This window comes from Globicephala melas, chromosome 10, assembly GCF_963455315.2.
Source record: "Globicephala melas chromosome 10, mGloMel1.2, whole genome shotgun sequence".
In the NCBI taxonomy this organism is placed as follows: domain Eukaryota; kingdom Metazoa; phylum Chordata; class Mammalia; order Artiodactyla; family Delphinidae; genus Globicephala; species Globicephala melas.
Genome location: NC_083323.1, coordinates 36,351,423 through 36,377,141, shown reverse-complemented (window position 1 = coordinate 36,377,141; position 25,719 = coordinate 36,351,423). Strand labels below are relative to the sequence as shown.

Below are 25,719 nucleotides of genomic sequence, written 5' to 3'. Positions count from 1 at the left end.
TACACTGAAAAATGAGGTTAAATATTTTGGTGTTATCTTTAGGGAGAACTAGCCTAAAAGAGAGAGATTTCTGTCTTTGTTATCTACCCTTAATTAGCAATAAGCCCTTTCTCTCTGAATTCCTTTTTTATTTATAACATTATAATGTCTAAATAAAACCTACCCAAACTATGTAATCATTGAGAAAAGCAAAATAGTTGCACAACACTCCAGAAATTGTGCTTTGAAGAGAATGTTGGTTGAAGCGGCAGAATGTTCTATCAGGTTGAAGCAACTTACAGGTACAGTTATTTTCTTTAGAAAGGTAACACTTCAGCTCTGTCTATGTCTACATTATATGGGCTAAAATCACATTTTTGGTAAAATAACTTAAGTGAAAAAATTGTATTTGTTCTGAAGATAGTTATAAAAATATACTTGATTACAACTTAATGTCTATTATTTTGAATTTATAACATGATGATGATGATGTAAGAATAGAAGACGTTTACTGAATTTTACTGGATGCCAGAGATTGTACAAAGTCATTTACCAGTATTAACTTATTAAAGTCTTGCAATAACCCATTGAGGTGAGATACTATTATTAGCCTCATTTTACAGAAGAGGAAACTAAGGAACTGAAGAGTTAAAACAAACAAACGGTATATTGATCAAGATTCTGTGAGTCCATGCCTATGCACCCATTCTGTATGTGTATACATCTAAATTACGCTTTGGGTAATTAGGAGAACATTTCATAGAATTTTTACATAAAATTCGTGTTATAAAATTTAGAACAAAAGCTTTATATTGAATTTAATCTTGTCATATTTGATGCAGTGAATGAACTAAGTAAACTTTTGGTGTTGGAGTAAAAATGCCTACTTAGCAACACTTAATTTTTTTTTTATGACAATGTTTTATAAGTTTCGATGGGTATGGGTGATGAAGTGAATTTTAAAAATTGACTAGTAAGGTATTAATGTGTCTCAAATCATAAGTTTGTCCTAGTAATGCAGGCTACGTTGTATTGATCCAGCATTAATTTGAGTAGTCATTAAGCAAATATTAGTTGTAAAAGAAACCAGAGAAAATTCAAATGAGTAAGTAACCAAAAACACTAGAAAATCAACTGAAAGTTATGTCAGTTTTGGTAAAAGATCGGTCATTTTGCCTTTAAAGGCAATAGTTATTTGTTATGAAAATAAAAGACATACAATACTTTCTAGGTAAAATTTCATCATTTTAAAAAGCTCTACATCTTCTAATAAACACTTAAATGTTTTTTAACCCTCCTTTTAATTTCCAATATTTATTTTTTCTTCTCATTTTTTAAGGATTGTTTGATGGTAGGTCTGCATACTTGTGGTGATCTTGCTCCAAATACTCTGCGAATATTTACTTCCAAGTCTGAAATCAAGGGAGTTTGCAGTGTGGGTTGTTGCTACCACCTCTTATCTGAAGAGTTTGAAAACCCACATAAAGGTACAAGTTCTTCATATCCCATAATTTTATTTATTTGAGCATAATGGCTGCTTTGTATCTCTCCTTTTTTTGTTGTTGACATTATTGTCACTTTGAATTAACATTTGAGATAATATCTGATATTCTTGCAATATTAGAAATGTTACATCAAATGAAATTTGATGAACTATCACTTGCGTTGTATTTTATTATAGATTTTTTAGTCATAGTATGGTCTTAATGAATGCCGAAAACTGCAAATATGTGAAATTTTTGTATGGTGTATTTTTAGAGAACTTCGGTTTAAAAATATTTGTAAGATATACATTTACTAAGGTAGTAAAGCTAAGTTATTTTGTCATAAATATAGAATGGACAAGGTTTGTTTTCATTTCCAAAGCCTCAATTTTGTAACGAATATTGATATTTGTCCCCTCAAAAAGTTTCTTACTGTAGTTTGAAGGGTCAAAATACTATGATTTTAAAAAGCTAGAAAACTGTGCAATTGTATGAAAACTGTGCTCCCTGGGCTAAGAAGGGCCTGAGGAGCAAAGTACAGAGTACGTTGACAGGACTGAAAGCACCTACAACCCTTCATCCAGAGCAGCTCCTGAAATTCCTCTCTTTGATCCATTTTATATGTTATATCTCTTATTAGACACATGGCTTCAAAACCACAGGTTCAGGTTAGATGGTTATCTACTAATATTAGCAGTTCTCTTTTCTGTTAGTTTAGTGAAGTGTTTATCAACATCCAGTGTCCCTTGCTAAGAATTTTTAGGTCAGGAAGTTGTGTGAATATAGATGGTATTGCTTGCTCTTTTTCTCAATTTTAAAACCCAGATGACTGTAAAAATTTGATTATTTGTCATTTAGTCATTTCCAACAGGTAAAAATGATGATTGTATGATTCTACTAAAAATTGCCTGGGTGAAACAGGTCATCCTTAAAACTGGCAAAGGTTTTTGGGGAAAAGAGTTAATTGAATTTGAATTTTTTATGTCAGGGCTCTAAAAAGTATCTTTTAGGAAAAGTACACAGAAGTAAAATTGTCCATATATAGAGATAGAGTGAGAGAAAGAAAGCAAATTGGCAAAAAGTTAACAATAGTTTAATTTAAATGAAGAATATATGTTTGTCATGCCATTATTTCCAACTTTTCTCTGAGTAAAAAAATTTTCAAGATAAAAATTGGGGGGAAAAGTGAACCTAAAAAATTATTTATTCTAAAGTATATACCCAAATATTTACATTAGTTTTTAGCCCTTATTGTGCATCTTTCCTAAAAGAAATGAAAAAAAATACTTTAATACAATCACAGTTTTACAGCTTTTAAAATATTAAATGCAAAGTGTTTTCCTGGATCAGCAAGCATAAAATTTTGGGTAGGGAAGTTTTTGTTCTTAGTTCAAGAGCTTCCTGTTCTATAGGTACAATGAAATGGGTTTTTTTTAATAATTGGCTTAGTTCAGGGTAGGTGTAGCCACTTGGTGTGTCTTTCAATTCAAAGATACTGTCTTACAGTGTAAGATCTTTAATTTCAGTTGCCCGCTTCCTTCTTTCACTTTATCATCATGCCCCCCCCAAATGCCTTCCCCTTCCAAAGGGCCTCCCTCTCCTCTTTAGGTGATACATCTTAAGTCTGCCATCTCTGGTTGGGCTGGACCCTTGCAGCCATTGCTCAGTATCGTCAGGTCTCAGACCTAATCTCTGTACTTTACACCATGAGTGGGATCCTCTCTTTTGGCAGCGCGCTCTGTTCTCTGTCACGCACATTTTTCTACATCTGACTCTCCTTCTGGAATGATCTCCAGAGCTGGTTCTGCTGGCTTGAGATGTTTATTTCTTCACTTACATTTAAATCAAAATGCGTAGTGTACATGTGGCTTATGAGTAATTTTATCTATTCTCTGTCTGGTTTTTGTTGAGTATGTAAAGAAATTCAGATTTAAGTGGCTGTCGTTATTTTATGACAACCAGGATATGTCATTGGTACATTTTTCATCTGATGTCTGGTTCTTCAGTTCTGTTCGTTAAGGGGGTTGGCAGAAGCTACTTGCCAGGGTAGGAAAAAAATTAAGAGAGTGACCAGTTGCTCCTGTGCCTGTCCATTTTCTGTCAGTCTTTAGGTACCTTTTTTTTCCCTAGTCAAATAGTTGTTTAATATTCTTAATTATACTTATTTATAATGTGTTTTAATAAAGTGTAAACAGACATAAGGGAAGATACATATTTTTAGAGCGAAGTAAAAAGATTAGAGAGAGACCTTTGGGTTATGAGACCACTTTAGTTAACTTTTCTAACACACTATTGCATTAAATTGTTTCGAAGAATTTATTGACCAGGTGTTCAGACTGAAATGAGAAATATCTTTGAATAAGGCATATTCAATAGAGAGGCCTTTGCACAATCTGAAGGAAGAAGAAGGGTTAGTGCATCCACATCTTCAGCCTCTCCCACTTCGTTTCTGCCATGGAAAGATTTGATAGATTTATGAGTAGAGTGTAGACACTAGTTTTTATTCACTTTTGTATCTTCAGAACTAAGCACATTGCCTCAAACATGGTTCATGTTGATCAATGTTTGTACAATGTGTGTTGAATAGATAATTGAGTGGCAGTTACCTTGTTCACTGCATCGATAGGATGACTTTGGGCCCAGGACTCAGGCAAGAAAAAGTGTTGGAAATGTTTGTTAATGACAGTGACTGGCAGCCACAAACTCTCATTTTCCCTTCTTACAGGCAGAGTTAATTCATGGAAAGGCCTTCCTGTCAAAAATATCTTAACCATTGAGAATCATTGAGATTATCAGGTAAACAATACTAAGCTTAAGTGGTTAAAGCTAATAGTAATACCTTAATGTTATTTGATTTCCTCATAAATACCTGAAAAGAACAGAGGGTTGGGAACCTTGCTCGTCAGAAAAACAAAGAGCAAGCAGGAAGAAACAGGACTAAGTGATATGATGAATTAGGTGAAGATGTATGCAATGTGAGTACCTTCAAATACTTTGGAAGGAAAGAGTTGGAAAGCCAAGAGATAGGAGAAAAATAAGTGATAGGAATAACAAAAGCAACCTTGGTTCCTGTTGCAGTTTTGTCTCGCTTTGGACTGCCACAGTTTCTCATCTCAAAAACCAGCTGGCAAAAGTCACTCCCTTCTCTCTTTCCCAGACCCCTGTTTCCATTTTTCTTGCCTTATCTTGGCTATAGTAAAAGGAGAGAAGATATGAACCATCTCCTGCAATTTTTATAACAGTGTTTCTCAACTCTGGCTGCCCAGTTGGATCGTATATGACAGTTTCGGTGTCTAGATGCCTGGGACCCCCTTCTGACCTTCTAATGTATAATCTCTAAGGGTGGGATTTGAATATAAGTATTTTTAAGAAGCACTATAGGTAATTCTGATGAACAGCATCGTTGAAAACAAGTGTTTGTTATGGTTCCTAAGAAGACAGAATTTTAGAAGATGTTCTATAGAAATATATTCAAGGTTATTCGTAGTTAAACTCTCCCATGCAGAGACTTAGGTGGACTCTGCTCATGTGCTCGTTTGCATATCCAAACCAAAGGCTGAACCCAGAAGGGTCCACAAGGGTATATCAGAGTCTAGAGTGCAAAGTAATTAACCACCCCCCCAAAAGTCCTTGAAGCATAGAGCTCAGAGTGAAAACCCGGGGAAACCAAACATAGAGGGCATAAATGCACAATAAAGTTAAGGTTTAGAAACTAGACAAAATCAAGGGGAAAAATGTAGAACAAGAAAAGAATGTCCAAGATAATTATTATGAGCACCACTAGAATTTTGATAGCTTAACTTTACTGATGAGCAGTGATGTCTGTGTGTGTGTGAAGGCAGACAACAGCAAACAGTTTGTTCTTGTCTATTTAGCAGTGACTGTTTGCAAAGATGGAATATGGATGTGGTCTTATTTTGTATATATGGCATATGCTATATAGTCCTAGTATTCCTTGCTAAAATAGAAATCCACCACTGTACAGTTTGATCATTATATTAAAATAACTAACTTATAGGACAAGGTGTTCGCATGGACAAGGTTAGTGTATTTCCTGTCATATGTCTAGGACTAGGTTCCATGGAGTTATATTTCTGAATAATCAAGTATGGCATGTGTCTCTCCCTTCATATCTTACACACCTGCCTCTAACCCTCAGTTTGTTTGCACAGCTGTTTTTAAGTTTGGATTGGGGCAGTGTTGCCCTTTGGGATGTAAATTTGAGTTATTAATAGTCCAACATAGTACAGTAGAAAAGTCTGCTATGTACACTGCAACTTTTTATGATGATGTGTACTATGTAAACAATATGTGTTTTACATGAATATGTTTACCCAGTATGCTGTGGTAGACCATAGAGGTGGTCTGTCATGAATGTTAATTTTCAAAAATACCTCAAAACTCTCTGAGCAATTATGAATACCAAAGTTCTAACATATGTTTTAAAAACTGCTTTAAATATTTATACATTATAAGCCAGTAGTTCCTAGGAGAACACAAAATACCAGAAACAGTATTATTTAATGCAGTGCTTTATAGAATATATATGTTTTCCCAAGCTTGACTTGTTTCAGTGTTTTGTCTTAATATTGATTATCATTATCATAATTAATTTGAAATATTGATATTATATCTTCCCCCTGAAGTTTGAGAGAGAACTTCTTTTGGTTGTTTTTCCCATAAAGGTAGAAACATGCTGAGCAAACACTACGGGTTACCTATCCAGATCCACATCTCTCTTCTTCCTTGCTAACTGAACTATGATTTTGTTCAAGCATCAGTTATTAGGAAGATTGAGCCCTGCTATAGCCTCAGAAATACGTGACTCTCAATCTAAATTAGTTATGGTAATTCCATTTATTTAGGAAAGGATATGAGACACAGTTCTTATCAATGAGGAGCATATCTACTAGAGAGTTTCCTGGGAAATTTTTTTTTTTTCTGTTAAAAGTGAACACAAGACAGAAGCAGCGCTTTTTTTCTGCCTCTGGACTTTATCATGTGTATGTGATTTTTCAGCCTAACGTGTCAACCTGCTATGTATTCTGTCAGAAATTGATGTTAGTGCTGTAACTGAGTCATTCAGGCCCAGTCCGAAGAATGAATGGTAATTTTCTTTTCCTGTATGTTTATATGATCATATCTGAGGCCTAGGAGTGTAGCACGAGTAGAGAAAGAGCTGGGGTCCTAGAAAGTCAGATCAGGTGGTTTCATAGAGCTTATTGAGTGGCCTTAATAGGAGCTCCTTCTAGAAGCAGCCCTTGTCTGGGCAGAGACTTGTGCTTGGTCTCTCCCTACCTCTTCCCAGCCCAATGTCAGGGAGTCTGCTAATATCATTACTGCCTCCAAATACTGCAGATCTGCAGAGTCAAATATGAGTGGTGTAACCCTTGAAAGCCTATGGCCTACCTTCATGTTTACTCCGGCCTTAATGTTTTACCGGGGAATTAAGGTGATCCTCCCTAGAGCTCTCCATCTCCTTTTGTTTTTTTAACCAAAGGAGGGCTGTAGATCATCTTGTAGCGGCATCTTTCAATCTGGTCCTGCCATTTCTGTATCAAATAGAAATTTGTTAAGGGGATATGATACCTTTCTTACTGTAAATTGTTTCTCAATATGTCACCAGTAGGAATTTTAAGGGAGGAGGCTAGATTCTTATATAGTCATCTTCAGTGTCTTTTAGAATTAACAATTGGTTTCATTGCTTTAAATTTAGAGGTACTTCACCTGGAAAGGTATCTGGATGTTGAAGGAAAATACTTTGAGCGTGTTATTTGAAATTGTAACATACTGCTTAAAAATAAATGTATCTTATATTTTGAGATCTTTTGGATATTCAGTATATACTGTTAAAAACTCCTAAGATAGTATTAGCTAATTATTATCAGCATTACACCATGTATTGTAGCTACAGAAAGGTATGACTAATTTCTTAGTCAAGTAAATAGCAGTGAATTAATCTCATCATTGCAGCAGTGCACACAATTGCTGTCTTTTCAGTAAAGATTTAACAGTATTTTCTATCTCATATAATATGTATTTTATTAATCAAATCTCTCTGTTTGCTTTCATCTTTTACTGCTAGAAGTTTGGAGGATGTAGAAGAATAAAGTGTGGTTTCTTTTTTCAAAAGAGCATGTGCTTTACTTCCATTTCCAGCTGTGTATGATTTTTCTGAGGAACTCTCCTGCTATAGTTCAGCTAGACCCTGCCTAAATTAGAACATGTATTTTTTTAAGCATTGCTGACTCTACAAAAATAAGGGAAATCTCCCTGGATCAAGAAAAATCAAAACCAAAAAATTAAAAGGAGAGAAGGGGAAGAGAGAGGAAGAGGAGTTGAAACTAGAGCAGGGAACTGTGAGCCATAAGATAGCAGATGGTATTGTCTTGAGGCAAATGCTGGTCCCATTGGGATCTAGAGACTAACGTTGGGCCCCTACGTGGTGGGGGAGCTGGACCTGAAAAGCTCATACTAAGCCATGACATTGAATGAGACAAGGCAGTCTTCCGTCAGTCCCATGCCAAAGCAAATTCAAATCTTTGTGGGGGAATACTTCCCAAATTCTGGCCTTTGGAATTTCTACTGATTAAAATCTACCAAATGTAAGCTCAGAACTTAAAAAAAAAAAAAAAGGTAAATCACCAAATCTGGCTGGCTAGGTATCCTGCCTGCACCTCACCCCATTCAACTAAAAATACTGAATGTAATTAAATTTCATTTCTTAAAAGCATTGAAATACTGGAAAGATACATAGTATTTATCAGGTCAATATACAGGAGAAGGTAGGAGTCCACAAAGATGATGGAAATGCTGAAGCTACTAAGGGTATTTGTATACCATGGCAAACTTGAGCTTTGGTTTCAAAGCCCTGCAAGGAGTGGGTTACAGATGATAAAACTTGCACTTAGGCAAACACAGAGAGGAGTCCCATAGGACAGACTCTCATAAGTTGAGACCACAAGGATAAGGATTAAAGTTAGAGCAGCTGTAGTAGAAATAGAGTAGATTGAAACATTTAAGATTATGTAGAGGAGTAGAGATAAAGGAGAAGGATTGTCAAGGACTATTATCAGATTTCTGTTCCAAGCCACTGGGTAGGTGATGGTACAGCTTACATGATGGGAAAAACTAAGGAAGGACCAAGTTTCAGGGCAAAGTTTTGAACATGCTTAATAATTTGAGATAGCTTTATATATGAGTGATCATATTTTGGGGAAGTTTTATAAATACAGACATCTAAATACATGGAAATGGAACTGTTGTAGCATAATCACATAGGATTTATTTTTCTCTTATTTTCCTAGAAAATCTGTAAGGTAGTAGCTGACATTGGTTCATATGGTTCAAGGGTGTGAGGGCCAAGGTCTCTGCAGTTTTATTGGCCTTTCACTATGGTTACATAATGGCTGCTGCTGCTCCAGCCATTGTAGTTCAAATGGAAAGAAATATGAAGATGGAAGAACTTTTCCCATGTGAGACAGCATCCTTTAAAGAACTTCCCTGGAAATTCTACCCAACAAGTTCCTCTCCTCCATAGGCCGTCTCTAGAAGGCTGGGAAATGTAACCTCCTAGATGGGCACACTGCAGCTCCAAATAAAATCAAGATTCTGTGAGTAACGAAGAAGGAGAAACTGGATATTGGTAGGCATTTAGCACTGTCTGCCTCTGTGTGTGTGTGTGTGTGTGTGTGTGTGTACGCACATGTGTAATATTAATGCATGAATAGGTCCCTGGAAGGGGGAGAGTGGTAAGGAGTGTGGGTAATATAACAGTATTTACATGTAACAGAATGTAATCATATCCATTGTCCTCTTCTTTCTTTTAATAATATAACTCCTCTTAGTTTTAGTAGAGCAAACATCACCCAGACACACAGCTAGAGTCCCTGTCTTCCATGTGAGAAAATTCAAGCCAGTAGAATGTGAGTCAGATAATGTGTGCAATTCATTTATTTGTTTATTTATTTATTTTATTTTTATTTTTTTGCGGTACGCGGGCCTCTCACTGTTGTGGCCTCTCCCGTTGCGGAGCACAGGCTCCAGATGCTCAGGCTCAGCGGCCATGGCTCACGGGCCCAGCCACTCCACGGCATGGGGGATCTTCCCAGACAGGGGCATCGGCAGGCGAACTCTCAACCACTGTGCCACCAGGGAAGCCCTGTGTGCAATTTATTTAAAAGGGAACTGCTTGCCCCCCTATTTTTTTTTTCACTCTTCCTACTGGCTAAGGAATAACAATCACCTTGATACTAAAGTTGGTAGCTAACTCTTCAAGGATGTCAGAGCAGCCTGACCCATATGGGTCTCTGGATAACATGCTCTATACTGCCTGCCTCTCTCTGTACTATGACAAGAGAAAAAGATTTCTATCTTATTTAAAGACCTATGTTCTAAGCTCTTTTGTGGTACCCTATCTAGTACAGGTAGATCTAAGGTCTTGTTCTGAATGCTTCTCTTTTGGTGAAACTTTTACCTTGAGACTGTAACTGTTGGGCACTATGAATATACAACAAGCCAACAATAATTGCAACAACAAAGAATAACAAATTTTATATATATGAATATATACGATTTATAAGTGATTTCTTAGAGGTAAGAGAAAAAGAGACTATAAGTGTTAAAAGAGCTATTCCAGCCAGAAGGTAAAAATTATTTCCTGTTAGGAAATCAGGAAGAGCTTTGTGAAGATAGTAACTTTTGAATTGAGCTTTGTGGGGTAGGATTTAGGTAGACAAAAATGTGGAGAGGGCTTCCCTGGTGGCGCAGTGGTTGAGAGTCCGCCTGCCGATGCAGGGGACATGGGTTCGTGCCCCGGTCCGGGAAGATCCCACATGACGCGGAGCGGCTAGGCCCGTGAGCCATGGCCGCTGAGCCTGCGCATCCGGAGCCTGTGCTCTGCAACAGGAGAGGCCACAACAGTGAGAGGCCCGTGTACCGCAAAAAAAAAAAAAATGGAGAGGAGCATTCCAAGTATTAGGAACAAGGTGGGTTAAGGCATGGCAGGGCACTCATTGGAGATGGATGAATATTCTAGGGGATAACCTGATTCATATAAAGTACAGAAGTGTGATATGAGGTGGAAAAGAAAAGCAGGAGTCAGTTCAAAAAGACCTCATATGGAAAGTCCATTTTGGAAATGAGAATTTTGAGCAGAACAATAACATGACCAAAAGCAGAAGTTGTTAAGGCCTGTGATTTTTCAACCATGAGATTCACTGGGACGCTAGCAGTGAACAGTGGGGAAACCTGAAATCGTGGGACCAAGGCTAGGAGAACTAATGCGAGAGAAGCATTCACCGCAAAGGAGGTAGCTAGCTGCTGATGCTGGTATTCAAAAGGCAAACTCCAGTCAGATATGAGCTGACATTTATCATCAAAGGGTCTTATTGGAAAATTGGAGCACATGCAGGAGGAGTTTCTGATCAGATGTAAAACTACACATGATGGTTAATAAATACTATGGCAAGGGCTTTCTCTGGCTCTCGCAGTATATTGACTGACGTTTGGACAGTGAAAATGAAAGAGTTCTACTTAAAAAAAAAAAAAAATGATGAGCATTTACTATGAGTGAAAAACTATTTCAAATATAATACTTTACTTTTATTAATTACTTTATTCTTCATAATACGCTGCAAAGTAATACAGTCATTTCTTGGTATCCATAGGGGATTGGTTCCAGGACCCTTGTGGATACCAAAATTCATGGATGCTCAAGTTCCTTACATAAAGTGGCATAGTATTTGTATATAACCTACTCATATCCTCCTGTGTACTTTAAATCATCTCTAGATTACTTATACCTAACACAATGCATATGCTATGTATATAGTTGCCTGGTGCACAGCAAATTCAAGTTTTGCCTTTTAGAACTTTCTGGAATTTATTTTCCAAATAGTTTCAATCCATAGCTGGTTGAATTCTGTAGATGCGGAACCCATGGATATGGAAAGCTGACTGTACTGTTATCATCATGTTCATTCTCAGATGAGAAAACTAAAACACAGAGAGGTTAAGTAACCTGTCTAAGATCACACAGTTAATAAGTGAAGGAGTTAGAATTTTAGCCCAGTCATTCTGGCTTAGATTCACACTCTTAAAACTCAGAGCTGGGGTAGATGGATAGGATTTGGCCTCTGGGGAGATTCTGTTAAATTTTAAACCATCAGGGCTATAACCCAGTGTGTTAGCATTCTGAATGGTACCAGTTTTATCAGAGGAATAGAATCTAAATGAGAACCTGAGACAAAATTATAGGCAGACTGTGTGGGCATAAATAGGGGTGAGTAGGGGAAGATGCTCTTCAGGGAGTACACAAGTGCTAGTTCTTCCAGGGTACAGAATAGAGGCCAAGCACTAGTTCTAGCCCTCACCTGGCTTTAAGAACAGTGCTCCTTAAATATGGAAAAGCTTGGTTAGTTTGAGTTTAGCAGCTGGGTCGGGACATTGATTTGGCAGAGACTGAGACAGTTTGGGGATCGGTAAATGTGTACTGTGGGTTCAGACAGTTCCCGAATCCCTGCCTCCCTCTCTTCAGTTTTGTGCTCTATAACTTGTTCACAGTCGAATAAAGTGACCTGATGCTGTTTTCCTTCTCTGGGATATGGTTAGGCTGAGTTGTCTTTGAGTGTCCCAGCTCTTGTAAAGTGCTCACCTTTCGTCTGAAGGAGCAGCATTATCCTTAAAGTCCTTTATTTAGTGTTAAGGTTCAGTAAATATAGGTACTCGTAAGATAAATGTGGCATCTCCCACTTTTTCTATAAGCTGTCTTTTTATGCAGATATCAGCTATTTTGTTTATTAAGATTTTATTAAATTGATGTGACTTTAATAATTCTATCCTATTTTAATTTCTCCTTTCTTTTTTGCTTTTTTCCCTGTACTACATAATTAGCTTTTGTTTTTTTACATCTTTATTGGAGTATAATTGTTTTACAGTGGTTAGTTTCTGCTTTATAACAAAGTGAATCAGTTATACATATACATATGTCCCCATATCTCTTCCCTCTTGCGTCTCCCTCCCTCCACCCTCCCTATCCCACCCCTCTAGATGGTCACAAAGCACCGAGCTGATCTCCCTGTGCTATGCGGCTGCTTCCCACTAGCTATCTATTTTTACGTTTGGTAGTGTATATATGTCCGTGCCACTCTTTCACTTTGTCACACCTTACCCTTCCCCCTCCCCATATCCTCAAGTCTGTTCTCTAGTAGGTCTGTGTCTTTATTCCCGTCTTACCCCTAGGTTCATGACATTTTTTTTTCTTAGATACCATATATATGTGTTAGCATACGGTATTTGTTTTTCTGTTTCTGACTTACTTCACTCTGTATAACAGACTCTAGGTCCACCCACCTCACTACAAATAACTCAATTTCCTTTCTTTTTATGGGTGAGTAATATTCCATTGTATATATGTGCTACATCTTCTTTATCCACTCATCTGCTGATGGACACTTAGGTTGCTTCCATCTCCTGGCTATTGTAAATAGAGCTGCAATGAACATTTTGGTACATGACTCTTTTTGAATTATGATTTTCTCAGGGTATATGCCCAGTAGTGGGATTGCTGGGTCGTATGATAGTTCTATTTGTAGTTTTTTAAGGAACCTCCATACTATTCTCCATAGTGGCTGTATCAATCTACATTCCCACCAGCAGTGCAAAAGGGTTCCCTTTTCTCCACACCTTCTCCAACATTTATTGTTTCTAGATTTTTTGATGATGGCCATTCTGACCGGTGTGAGATGATATCTCATTGTAGCTTTGATTTGCATTTCTCTAATGGTTAATGATGTTGAGCGTTCTTTCATGTGTTTGTTGGCAATCTGTATATCTTCTTTGTAGAAATGTCTGTTTAGGTCTTCTGCCCATTTTTGGATTGGGTTGTTTGTTTTTCTGTTACTGAGCTGCATGAGCTGCTTGTAAATTTTGGAGATTAATCCTTTGTCAGTTGCCTCATTTGCAAATATTTTCTCCCATTCTGAGGGTTGTCTTTTGGTCTTGTTTATGGTTTCCTTTGCTGTGCAAAAGCTTTGAAGTTTCATTAGGTCCCATTTGTTTATTTTTGTTTTTATTTCCATTTCTCTAGGAGGTGGGTCAAAAAGGATCTTGCTGTGATTTATGTCATAGAGTGTTCTGCCTATGTTTTCCTCTTAAGAGTTTGATAGTTTCTGGCCTTACATTTAGGTCTTTAATCCATTTTGAGCTTATTTTTGTGTATGGTGTTACCGAGTGTTCTAATCTCATACATTTACATGTACCTGTCCAGTTTTCCCAGCACCACTTAATGAAGAGGCTGTCATTTTTCCCTGTACATTTCTGCCTCCTTTATCAAAAATAAAGTGACCATATGTGCATGGGTTTATCTCTGGGCTTTCTATCCTGTTCCATTGATCTATCTTTCTGTTTTTGTGCCAGTACCATACTGTCTTGATTACTGTAGCTTTGTAGTATAGTCTGAAGTCAGGGAGCCTGATTCCTCCAGCTCCATTTTTCGTTCTCAAGATAGCTTTGGCTAGTCGGGGTCTTTTGTGTTTCCATACAAATTGTGAAATTTTTTGTTCTAGTTCTGTGAAAACTGCCAGTGGTAATTTGATAGGGATTGCATTGAATCTGTACATTGCTTTCGGTAGAAGAGTCATTTTCACAATGTTGATTCTTCCAATCCAAGAACATGGTATATCTCTCCATCTATTTGTATCATCTTTAATTTCCTTCATCAGTGTCTTATAATTTTCTGCATACAGGTCTTTTGTCTCCTTAGGTAGGTTTATTCCTAGATATTTTATTCTTTTTGTTGCAATGGTAAATGGGAGTGTTTTCTTGATTTCACTTTCAGATTTTTCATCATTAGTGTATAAGAATGCCAGAGATTTCTGTGCATTAATTTTGTATCCTGCTACTTTACCAAATTCATTGATTAGCTCTAGTAGTTTTCTGGTAGCATCTTTAGGATTCGCTATGTATTGTATCATGTCATCTGCAAAGAGTGACAGCTTTACTTCTTCTTTTCCGATTTGGATTCCTTTTATTTCCTTTTCTTCTCTGATTGCTGTGGCTAAAACTTCCAAAACTATGTTGAATAAGAGTGGTGAGAGTGGGCAACCTTGTCTTTTTCCTGATCTTAGTGGAAAAGCTTTCAGTTTTTCACCATTGAGGACGATGTTGGCTGTGGTTCTGTCATATATGGCCTTTATTATGTTGAGGAAAGTTCCCTCTATGCTTACTTTCTGCAGGGTTTTTATCATAAATGGGTGTTGAATTTTGTCAAAAGCTTTCTCTGCATCTGTTGAGATGATCATATGGTTTTTCTCCTTCAATTTGTTAATATGGTGTATCATATTGATTGATTTGCATATATTGAAGAATCCTTGCATTCCTGGAATAAACCCCACTTGATCATGGTGTATGATCCTTTTAATGTGCTGCTGGATTCTCTTTGCTAGTATTTTTTTGAGGATTTTTGCATCTTTGTTCATCAGTGATATTGGCCTGTAGTTTTCTTTCTTTGTAACATCCTTGTCTGGTTTTGGTATCAGGGTGATGGTGTCCTCGTAGAATGAGTTTGGGAGTGTTCCTCCCTCTGCTATATTTCGGAAGAGTTTTAGAAGGATAGGGGTTAGCTCTTCTCTAAATGTTTGATAGAATTCACCTGTGAAGCCATCTGGTACTGGGCTTTTGTTTGTTGGAAGATTTTTAATCACAGTTTCAATTTCAGTGCTTGTGATTGGTCTGTTCATATTTTCTATTTCTTCCTGATTCAGTCTTGGCAGGTTGTGCATTTCTAAGAATTTGTCCATTTCTTCCAGGTTGTCCACTTTATTGGCATAGAGTTGCTTGTAGTAGTCTCTCATGATCCTTTATGTTTCTGCAGTGTCAGGTGTTACTTCTCCTTTTTCATTTCTAATTCTATTCATTTGAGTCTTCTCCCTTTTTTTCTTGATGAGTCTGGCTAATGGTTTATCAATTTTGTTTGCCTTCTTAAAGAACCAGCTTTTAGTTTTATTGATCTTTGCTATCATTTCCTTCATTTCTTTTTCATTTCTTTCTGATTTGATCTTGATGATTTCTTTCCTTCTGCTAACTTTGGGGTTTTTTTGTTCTTCTTTCTCTAATTGCTTTAGGTGCAAGGTTAGGTGGTTTATTTGAGATGTTTCCTGTTTCTTAAGGTAGGATTGTATTGCTATAAACTTCCCTCTTAGAACTCCTTTTACTGCATCCCATAGGTTTTGGGTCATCGTGTTTTCATTGTCTTTTATTTCTAGGAATTTTTTGATTTCCTCTTTGATTTCTTCAGTGATCACTTCGTTATTAAGTAGTGTATTGTTTAGCCTCCATGTGTTTGTATTTTTTACAGATCTTTTCCTGTAATTGATATCTAGCCTTATAGCGTTGTGGTTGGAAAAGATACTTGATACAATTTCAATTTTCTTAAATTTACCAAGGCTTGATTTGTGACCCAAGATATGATCTATCCTGGAGAATGTTCCATGAGCACTTGAGAAAAATGTGTATTCTGTTGTTTTTGGATGGAATGTCCTGTAAAAATCAATTAAGTCCATGTTGTTTAATGTATCATTTAAAGCTTGTGTTTCCTTGTTTATTTTCATTTTGGATGATCTGTCCATTGGTGAAAGTGGGGTGTTAAAGTCCCCTACTATGAATGTGTTACTGTCGATTTCCCCTTTTATGGCTGTTAGTATTTGCCTTATGTATTGAGGTGCTCCTATGTTGGGTGCATAAATATTTACAATTGTTATATTTTCTTCTTGGATCGATCCCTTGATCATTATGTAGTGTCCTTCTTTGTCTCTTCTAATAGTCTTTATTTTACAGTCTATTTTGTCTGATATGAGAATTGCTACTCCAGCTTTCTTTTGGTTTCCATTTGCATGGAATATCTTTTTCCATCCCCTCACTTTCATTCTGTATCTGTCTCTAGGTCTGAAGTGGGTCTCTTGTAGACAGCATATATATATGGGTCTTGTTTTTGTATCCATTCAGCCACTCTGTGTCTTTTGATGGGAGCATTTAGTCCATTTACATTTAAGGTAATTATCGATATGTATGTACCTATTCCCATTTTCTTAGTTGTTTTGGGTTTGTTATTGTCCGGCTTTTCCTTCTCTTGTGTTTCTTGCCTAGAGAAGGTCCTTTAGCATTTTTTGTAAAGGTTGTTTGGTGGTGCTGAACTCTCTCAGCTTTTGCTTGTGTGTAAATGTTTTAATTTCTCCATCAAATCTGAATGAGATCCTTGCTGGGTACAGTAATCTTGGTTGCAGGTTTTTCTCCTTCATCACTTTAAATATGTCCTGCCAGTCCCTTCTGGCTTGCAGAGTTTCTGCTGAAAGATCAGCTGTTAACCTCATGGGGATTCCCTTGTGCGTTATTTGTTGGTTTTCCCTTGCTGCTTTTAATATGTTTTCTTTGTATTTAATTTTTGACATATTGATTAATATGTGTGTTGGCGTGTTTCTTCTTGGATTTATCCTGTATGGGACTCTCTGGGCTTCCTGGACTTGATTAACTATTTCCTTTCCCATATTAGGGAAGTTTTCAACTATAACCTCTTCAAATATTTTCTCAGTCCCTTTCTTTTTCTCTTCTTCTTCTGAGACCCCTATAATTTGAATGTTGGTGCATTTAATGTTATCCCAGAGGTCTCTGAGACTGTCCTCAGTTCTTTTCATTCTTTTTTCCTTATTCTGCTCTGCAGTAGTTATTTCCACTCTTTTATCTTCCAGGTCACTTATCCGTTCTTCTGCCTCAGTTATTCTGCTATTGATTCCTTCTAGAGTTTTTTTAATTTCATTTATTGTGTGGTTCATCATTGCTTGTTTCCTCTTTAGTTCTTCTAGGTCCTTGTTTAATGTTTCTTGCATTTTCTCTATTCTATTTCCAAGATTTTGGATCATCTTTACTATCATTATTCTGAATTCTTTTTCAGGTAGACTGCCTATTTCCTCTTCATTTGTTAGATCTGGTGGGTTTTTATCTTGCTCCTTCATCTGCCATGTGTTTTTCTGTCTTCTCATTTTGCCTATCTTACTGTGTTTGGGGTCTCCTTTTTGCAGGCTGCAGGTTCGTAGTTCCCATTGTTTTTGTTGTCTGTCCCTAGTGGCTAAAGTTGGTTCAGTGGGTTGTGTAGGCTTCCTGGTAGTGCCTGTGTTCTGGTGGATGAGGCTGGATCTTTTCTTTCTGGTGGGCAGATCCACGTCTGGTGGTGTGTTTTGGGGTGTCTGTGGCCTTATTATGATTTTAGCTAGCCTCTCTGCTAATGGGTAGGGTTGCGTTCCTGTCTTGCTAGTTGTTTGGCATAGGGTATCCAGCACTGTAGCTTGCTGGTCGTTGAGTGAAGCTGGGTGTTTGTGTTGAGATGGAGAACTCTGGGAGATTTTCACCATTTGATATTATGTGGAGCTGGGAGGTCTCTTGTGGACCAGTGTCGTGAAGTTGGCCCTCCCACCTCAGAGGCACAGCACTGACTCCTGGCTGCAGAACCAAGAGCCTTTCATCCACACGGCTCAGAATAAAAGGGAGAAAAAGTAGAAAGAAAGAAAGAAAGAAAGAGGATAAAATAAAGTAAGATAAAATAAAATAAAATTATTAAAATAAAAAGTAATTATTAAGAAATAAAATTTTTTTAAGTAAAAAACAAAACAAAACAAAAAGCGGACAGAGAGAATCCTAGGACAAATGGTGAAAGCAAAGCTATACAGACAAAATCTCACACAGAAGCATACACATACACACTCACAAAAAGAGGAAAAGTGGAAGAAATAATCAATCTTGCTCTCAAAGTCCACCTCTTCAATTTGGGATGCTTCGTTGTCTATTCAGGTGTTCCACAGATGCAGGTACATCAAGTTGATTGTGGAGATTTAATCCGCTGCTCCTGAGGCTGCTGGGAGAAATTTCCCTTTCTCGTCTTTGGTCGCACAGCTCCCGGGCCTCAGCTTTGGATTTGGCCCCACCTCTGTGTGTAGGTCGCCGGAGGGCATCTGTTCTTCGCTCAGACAGGACGGGGTTAAAGGAGCAGCTGCTTCGGGGGCTCTGGCTCACTCAGGCTGGGGGGAGGGAGGGGTACGGAGTGCGGGGCGGGCCTGCGGCGGCAGAGGCCAGCGTGACGTTGCACCAGCCTGAGGCGCGCCGTGCGTTCTCCTGGGAAAGTTGTCCCCGGATCCTGGGACCCTGGCAGTGGCGGGCTGCACAGGCACCCAGGAGAGGAGGTGTGGATAGTGACCTGTGCTCGCACACAGGCTTCTTGGTGGCGGCAGCAGCAGCCTTAGAGTCTCATGCCCGTCTGGGGTCCGCGCTGTTAGCCGCGCCCGTCTCTGGAGCTCCTCTAAGCAGCGCTCTTAATCCCCTCTCCTTGTGCACCAGGAAACAAAGAAGGAAGAAAAAGTCTCTTGCCTCTTAGGCAGCTCCAGACTTTTCCCCGGACTCCCTCCAGGCTAGCCGTGGCGCACTAACCCCCTGCAGGCTGTGTTCACGCCGCCAACCCCAGTCCTCTCCCGGCGCTCCGACCGAAGCCCGAGCCTCAGCTCCCAGCCCCTGCTCTCCCTGGCGGGTGAGCAGACAAGCCTCTCGGGCTGGTGAGTGTTAGTCGGCACCGATCCTCTGTGCGGTAATCTCTCTGCTTTGCCCTCCGCACCCCTGTTGCTGTGCTCTCCTCCGTGGCTCCGAAGCTCCCCGCCTCTACCACCCGCAGTCTCCGCCCACAAAGGGGCTTCTAGTGTGTGCAAACCTTTCCTCCTTCACAGCTCCCTCCCACTGGTGCAGGTCCCGTCCCTATTCTTTTGTCTCTGGTTATTCTTTTTTCTTTTGCCCTAACCAGGTACGTGGCGAGTTTCTTGCCTTTTGGGAGGTTTGAGGTCTTCTGCCAGCGTTCAGTAGGTGTTCTGTAGGAGTTGTCCCACGTGTAGATGTATTTCTGATGTATCTGTGGGGAGGAAGGTGATCTCCACGTCTTACTCTTCCACCATCTTCCCCCTCTCCCATAATTAGCTTCTTATTTTATTTCTAATCATTTTCTGTGTGGGCTACATGGGCACTGAGAGAAAGGAGGTTGAGAAAGCTTCAGGATGAATTCTGCCTGTAATGTAGAGGTATGTGACTTCTGAAGAGCCACATCTTGGAAGGCAAGCGAGTGGTTAACCATACCTGTATCAATTTAAATACTTTCCCCTACAAATAATAGCAAGTTTACTTATCAGTGGCATAAGCAATAAAGTCGTTATCTCACATAATCAGCAGTCAGGAGGTAGCAGTTCTAGGGTTGGTTCACTGGCTTCCTGACATCAGGGCACTGGACTCACATCTAGACTTCCCTCTCCGGGCTACAAGGTGACGGCTGCAGTTGTAAGCATCATGTCTTCATGAGAAGTAGGTATGAATTAGAGCCTTTCTTCTCAAGCATCTCTCTCCTTTTGTCAAGGAGGAAAAAAATCCGTCCAGAAATTTCTTAGCAGAATTGCCTCATGTCTCATTGTCTAGACATAATTCACAGGGTACCTTCTGGCTGCAAAGGAGTCTGACAAAGTGAATATTTGACTTTTTCAGTTTCTGTTTTGGGGCAAGCAGAGTAGACAGGCGTTAAAAATGACTGTTGAATAGCTTCTAAAAGGATCTGCAGAAACATCCTTTTTCTTCTCCCCCCACCCCAGCCCACCCTACCAGCAGCTCCTTCCTTCCTTCTTCCCTGTCTCCTCTCTCTGTGTCCTGATTTTGGGGGTTGAGAGGAATAACTCTCTAAAGGAGAGGTGCAGTGATTTCTCCATATATTCTTTTGCTTTTGTACCACCACATTATTCAACCATAGGTTGTTTAGTTTTTCTCTCTCATGATGGACTCTGAGCTCCTCTAAGAGAAAAAGCTTATCTTTAAAACTTTTCTTTTAATGCGTAACACTCACCATAATATGTGGTATTATAGGAAGTGCTCAATTAAAGAAATGGCATGAAATGAAATTATAAATTAAGGAAAAACTGATTCAACACTGTTTAAAACTAAAGAAGGAACAAAAGTATTTGATAAGACATCTTGAGAAAAAATAATTATATTGAAATAAGTAGTTTGAGAATTAATTTTTAGGCTGGCTTTGCCCTTCATAGCAAAGTTAAGAAACAGGTTAGGGAAGTTTTACATTCCAGAGATCACTAGAGCAAAATGATGAAAACACACTACCCTGGTGAGATAGAGGTCTTATTGAACTTTAAACCTCTATAACCTCAGATTATAAATTATAACTCCTCTCTTTATTATTCCTTGAGAAGAAACAAAAAGATTACAGATATTCACCTATTAACTACAATATTTTTTTCTCCCAAGCATGTTATCTTTCACCACAAAGCATATGATGACCACAAAGTTGTAAACCGTGTTCTTGGAAGAAAATTGTATTTGTTCTCTTGATTATAGTAGTGATTCTGCATTTGTTTTACTCAGACCCACATTAAATATATTTTATATCACTACCTAGTATGTATATAGATAGATAAATAGATAAATAATACTGGTACTGAACTTTTATTAAAAAGTACTTTTTATTCTTTTTAGTTAATATTTGTTCTTTGAAAGGTGTGTGTGCTGGTATTCTTTATTCTATTTCTTCCTATTGTGTAAAATATTGATCACAATCCACTAAATTAATTTCATGATCCAGTAGTGGGTCGTAGCCAGTGGTGTGACGCTAAATGTTTTAATGGTTTGCTCCATCCCTGAATAAAAGCCCTAATATGTAGGGTTTCCTGATTTCCATGATATAAATACACCCAGTTTGGCCAGTTTCAAGCTATCAACCTGTTGTCACTGAATGCTGAACTGGGAAGAGATGATACAATCTCTTTCTCTCTGGAGCCAACTTCACTGCACCACTGGCTTTAACACACAGTTTGAAGTAAACATAAATTTATGTTTGTTATATGTAAGTGAATTAGTTGTCTTGTTGATGCGAGGAGAATGTTGCTCTTTATGGTTGAGCAGGTATTCCTGCCAATGGGGGGAGGTTTGGTCGATGCATGATGCAGATACACAATGCACAGTGCAGGGAGAGAGGAGGCCAAAGGACAGAGAAGACTTTTTTATGTTTAACTTTTTCTTGTCTTGCCATAAAATACAAATTTTATTTCACAAGAGTATAGGTCTGATTTACATAGTTGAATTATATTTATCCTTTTAGTTTTAATATATTCAAGAAACTGGTAAGATATGAATGCTTCAGAAATCTGGGCAGTTCAGTATAAGTTCAATATGCCTGTTATCCTTAGATAATATTTTGAATACCATATACAGTTAACCTTTTTTAAAGGCTAAAATGAATATCAAGAAATTTTCATAGAATTGTGCTATAGCCTTTGATGCTTATTTTAAGCTATAACATTCTAAGGTGAGAAATAAGTTTCCAAACTTTTACAACTAAAATTCAAATGTTATCTTTACTTGAGAGTGTGTCAGTCTCTACCTGGCAAGTCTTCAGATACCCTTGAAGAGTCTTTGTAAGGAAGCCTAGGGAGTCTTAGTCAATCCTTGAAAAGGATAACAAGGAACAGAGACTGAACTTCAAAACAAAAGGGTTGGTAAATGATATATATTTGACTTAAAAAACAATTTTTTTGTGTGAGAAACTATAAGCTGCCTATCAACGTAAATTTTATTTTTATTTTTATAAAGCATTATAAAAATGACACAGATGCATGTCACACACACAAAATTAAATTTTAATAAAGTACTTTGTACTGTGAATAAACTAAAAATATTAAGCATTTATTTATTTACCTTTTAACATAAGTAATACATAGATATATTATCATTAATAAAAAAATTCTGACAGTATACAAACATGTACAATAAAAAGTTAAAGCCCTTTTTTGGCATCACTACCCACAGTGACACTGCCTTCTCATACTTCTTTCTATGCATGTACATATACAAATACATATATGTACAAATATTTAGGATTTAAGATAAATGTAATGATTCACTAATTCATTTGCCTATTCTTCTAACAAATATTTATTGCATGTCTACAATGTGCCAGGTACTTTTTTAGGAGCTAAAGAAATGGAAGGAAAAATGTTCCTGCTGTCATGTCCTATCATTCGATCCTAGTGGGTAGAGACAGCAGAGTAATAAGCAAATAGATAGATAGATAGATTTATATCTATCTATCTGTCTATCTATATTCTAATATATCCTAATGTACCCCCTGCCCTGCCTTTCCCCTGTGGTAACCATACATTTGTTTTCTATGCTGTGAATCAGTTTCTGTTTTGTAAATAAGTTCATTTGTATCATTTTTTTTTAGATTCCACATATAAGTGATATCATATTATACTTGTCTTTCTCTGACTTACTTCACTTAGTATGATAATCTCTAGGTCCATCCATTTTGCTGCAAGTGGCATTTTTTCATTCTTTTTTATGACTGAGTAATATTCCATTGTATATATGTACCTCATCCTCTTTATCCATTCATCTGTCAGTGGATACTTAGGTTGCTTTTATGTCTTGGCTATTGTAAATGGTGCTGCTATGAACATTGGGGTGCATGTGTCTTTTTGAATTAGAGTTTTCTCCAAATATATGCCCAAGGGTGGGATTGCTGGATCATATGGCAACTCTCTTTTTAGTTTTTTAAGGAACCTCCATACTGTTTTTCATAGTGGCTGCACCAATTTACATTGTCACCAGCAGTACAGGAGGGTTCCCTTTCTCCACACCCTCTCCAGCATTTATTATTTGTAGAATTTTTGATAATGGCCATTCTGACTGGTGTGAGGTGATACCTCATTGTAATTTTGATTTACATTTCTCTAATAATGAGATGTTGGGCATTTTTTCATGTGCCTATTTGCCATCTGTATGTCTTCTTTGAAGAAATGTTTATTTAGGTCTTCTGCCCATTTCTTGATTGGGTTGTTTGTTTTTTTGATATTGAGCTGTTTGAGCTGTTTATATATTTTGGAAGTTAATCTGTTGTCGGTTGCATTGTTTGAAAATATTTTCTCCCATTCCGTAGGTTGTCTTTTCATTTTGTTTATGGTTTCCTTTGCTGTGCAAAAGCTTATAAGTTTGATTAGGTCCCATTTGTTTATTCTTGCTTTTATTTCTTTTGCCTTGGGAGACTGACCTGAGAAAACTTTGGTACAATTTATGTCAGAGAATGTTTTGCCTATGTTCTCTTCTTGGAGTTTTATGATGTCGTGTCTTATATTTAAGTCTTTAAGCCATTTTGAGTTTATTTTTGTGTATGGTGTGAGGGAGTGTTCTAACTTCATTGATTTACATGTGGCTGTCCAGCTTTCCCAACACCACTTAATGAATAGACTGTCTTTTGTCCATGTATATTCTTGCCTCCTTTATTGAAGATTAATTGACTGTAGCTGTGTGGGTTTATTTCTGGGCTCTCTATTCTGTTCCATTGATCCTATGTCTGTTTTTGTGCCAATACCGCACTGTTTTGATTATTGTAGCTTTGTGGTATTGTCTGAAGTCTGGGAGGTTTATGCCTTCAGCTTTGTCCTTTTTCCTCAGGATTGCTTTGGCAATTCTGAGTCTTTTGTGGTTCCATATGAATTTTAGGATTATTTGTTCTAGTTCTGTGAAAAATGTCATGGATAATTTGATAGGGATCACATTAAATCTGTAGATTACTTTGGGTCATGTGGCCATTTTAACAATATTAATTCTTCTAGTTCAAGAACATGGGATATCTTTTTATTTCTTTGAATCATTTTCAGTTACCTTTATCAATGTTTTATAGTTCTCAGCATGTAAGTCTTTCACCTCCTTGGTCAGGTTTATTCCTACTTTTTTTTTTTTTTTTGACACAATTTTAAAAGGGATTTTTTTTTTTTTACTTTCCTTTCTGATATTTCATTGTTAGAATAAGGAAATTCAACAGATTTCTGTACGTTAATCTTGTAACCTGCTACCTTGCTGAATTAGTTTATCTGTTCTAATAGTCTTTAGGTTTTCTATATAGACTATTATATCATCTGCATATAATGACAATTTTACCTCTTCCCTGCCAGTTTGGATACCTTTTATTTATTTTCTTGTCTGATTTCTGTGGCTAGGACTTCTAATACTATGTTGAATAGAAGTGGTAAGAGTGGGCATCCTTGTCTTGTTCCAGGTTTTAGCAGGAAGACTTTCAGCTTTTCCCTGTTGAGTATTATGTTGGTGTGCATTTGTCATAAATAGCTTTTATTATATTGAGATACGTTTTCTCTATACCCACTTTGGTGAGAGTTTTTATTGTGAATGGATGCTGAATTTTATCAAATGCTTTTTCTGCATCTATTAAGATGATCATGTGGTTTTTGTCTTTTCTTTTGTTGCTGTGGTGTATCACATTGATTGATTTGTGTATGTTGAACCATCCTTGTGACCCTAGGATGAATCCAACTTGATCATGGTATATAATCCTTTTTATGTGTTGTTGCATTCAGTTTGCTAATATTTTGTTGAGGATTTTCGCATCTGTGTTCATCAAAGATACTGGCCTGTAATTTTCTTTTTTGGTAGTGTCTTTATCTGGTTTTGGTATTAGAATAATGGTGTCTTCATAGAATGATTTTGAGAGTGTTCCCTCCTCTGCAGTCTTTTGGAAGAGTTTGAAAAGAATTGGTATAAGTTCTTCTTTGTACGTTTGGTAGAATTCCTCAATGAAACCATCTGGTCCTGGACTTTTGTTTGTAAAGTTTTTTCTTTATTACAGATTCTATTTCAAGTCTAGTGATAATTGTTCAAATTATCTGTTTCTTCTTGATTCAGTTTTCATGGGCCTTATATTTCTAGAAACTTGTCCACTACTTCTAGGTTGTCCAATTTATTGGCATATAATTGTTCATAGTATTCTCTTATGGTTTCTTTTTTGTATTCTGTGGTATTGGTTTTTATTTCTCCTCTTTCATTTCTTTTTTTGTTTATTTGGTCCTCTCTCTTTTCTTCTTGGTGAATGGCCAGAGGTTTGTCGATTTTGTTTATCCTTTCAAAATCCCAGCTCTTGGTTTTATTGATTTTTTTCTAACTTTTTTGAATCTCTATTTTATTTGTTTCCTCTCTGATCTTTATTATTTCCTTCTTTATGCTGACTTTAGGTTTCATTTGTTTTTCTTTTTCTAATTCTTTTAGGTGGTAGGTTAGGTTGTTTATTTGAGATTTTTCTTGCTTTATGAGGAAGGCCTATGTTGCTATGAACTTCCCTCTTAGGACTGCTTTTGCTGCATCCCATGTGTTTCGTATGTTTGTG

The 25,719-nt window shown here is 37.4% G+C and overlaps 1 protein-coding gene across 9 annotated transcripts in view; it reads left to right on the top strand.

The window, feature by feature from the left end:
* The window catches only part of METTL25 (methyltransferase like 25), a 133,373-nt gene that overhangs the window by 28,781 nt on the left and 78,873 nt on the right, over positions 1–25,719 (top strand). For all 9 annotated transcript variants that reach the window (XR_009565621.2, XR_009565620.2, XR_009565619.1 and 6 more), the window contains exon 5: positions 1,319–1,466. Coding sequence is in view for 3 of the 9 variants with exons in the window: in XM_030856456.2 (XP_030712316.2) it covers positions 1,319–1,466 (148 nt within the window). In the remaining 6 variants the exon portion in view is untranslated. The remainder of the gene's footprint in view (positions 1–1,318; positions 1,467–25,719) is intronic.